Raw genomic sequence first — 1,399 nt, forward strand, 5'->3', positions numbered from 1 at the left:
GAGATGTTTAATGGGTATATTTTCACTTTTGCAAGATGAGTTCTGGAGACTAGTTGCACAACCATATGAACGTAGGTAACACTACACTTAAAAATGGTTAAGACAGTAAATATGTATATTTGTAAACTTTTTAAAAAGTAGGATCTGAGTCCTGCTGGTGGGGCTCAGTGTTGAGCAATGACCCCTGAACCTGGAGGTCACGGTTAGATTGCCCCTTGGGGCACATGCCTGGGATGCCTGCATGATCCCCAGTGCAGGAGGCAGCCAATGAGTTTCATCATTGATGTTTCTCTCTCTCCCCTTCTCCCTTCTCTCTGAAATCAAATAAAAACATACTTTAAAAAAAATAAAAAATAGGATCTGAGTTCAGGTCCGCCAGAGTCGGAGGGCCCAGGGAACATGTCCGTCTCCTTGCCCTCGTGCCTCAGCCCCGCCTCGGCTGTCTTGCGTGGGTGCCCAGCTCAGACATTGGAGGTCATTGCGGCCTTAGCCTCCCGATCCAGGTCGAGGAGCCCACCTGTGTGGCCACCCAACTTCCACAGCAGATTCCCACTCCGGGTTTCCCAGCCGTACACACAGCCGTCTTCAGAGGCTGTGAGCAGCGTCTGGCCGTCCGGGGAGAAGGCGGAGAAGTTGACCTGGAACAGAGCACAAAAGTGGTCCCATCAAAGGGCAAGAAACACCTGCTGTTCCTTCTTGACGCCAGAGCCCTGGGCCATCCCTAAACACACCCCCAGGAGCCTGGGGTTGGAGCCACGGCTTCAGGCCTCACTCTGCAGCCAGAGCCCAGACCCAAGCACCACTCTGCAGCCAGGGCCTGGCTCTCTCTGAAGCCCCGTAAAGGGAACCTGCGCCTGAAGCTGAATCTGACGGACGCCAGCTGCTGGCGCCTTCTCTAGAACCAGGTTCTGAGCCAGGAGTCCATTCTAGAGCTGGAGTCCAGAACCAGGAGTTCACTTTGAAGCCAGAGCCCAAAGAACAGGGGTCTGAGGCCTCTCTGGCACCAGAGCTTAGAACCTAGAGCCCATTCTGGAGTTGGAGCTCTGCTACGGAAACCAGGAGCCGAGAGTCTGGGCAGAGCCCACTGGCCTCACCTCTCCGCGGTGCCGGCGGAAGAATTTCACTCTCCCTATGACCAGCCTCCCTGGGGCCGTACTGTTCATGGGCCCGCTCCCTCGAGCTCCCTCGAGCGGCCAGCTCCCTCGAGCTCCCTCGAGCGGCCAGCTCCCTCGAGCTCCCTCCGGCCCGCTGACTTGGGACAGGGGAAGGGGAAGGGGAAGGGGAAGGGGAAGGGAAGGGGAAGGGGAAGGGGAAGGGAAGGGAAGGGAAGGGGGAAGAAGAAACTGTGTACAGTGGTCTCCATGCAACCCGGGGGAGGCGGGAGCGCGCAGCTGCTGTG

General features: G+C 57.0%; 1 protein-coding gene across 1 annotated transcript in view; it reads right to left on the minus strand.

Annotated features, from left to right (window-relative positions):
• WDR38 (WD repeat domain 38) overlaps positions 1 to 1,163 on the minus strand; it is a 4,102-nt gene extending 2,939 nt beyond the window's left edge. Inside the window, exons 1-2 of the mRNA XM_006096300.2 lie at positions 1,095 to 1,163; positions 518 to 638 (exon numbers count right to left, since the gene is read on the minus strand). Coding sequence (XP_006096362.1) covers positions 518 to 638; positions 1,095 to 1,163 — 190 coding nt within the window. The remainder of the gene's footprint in view (positions 1 to 517; positions 639 to 1,094) is intronic.
• Positions 1,164 to 1,399: the final 236 nt, after the last annotated feature.

The sequence above is a fragment of the Myotis lucifugus genome, unplaced genomic scaffold (genome assembly GCF_000147115.1).
Source record: "Myotis lucifugus unplaced genomic scaffold, Myoluc2.0 scaffold_173, whole genome shotgun sequence".
In the NCBI taxonomy this organism is placed as follows: domain Eukaryota; kingdom Metazoa; phylum Chordata; class Mammalia; order Chiroptera; family Vespertilionidae; genus Myotis; species Myotis lucifugus.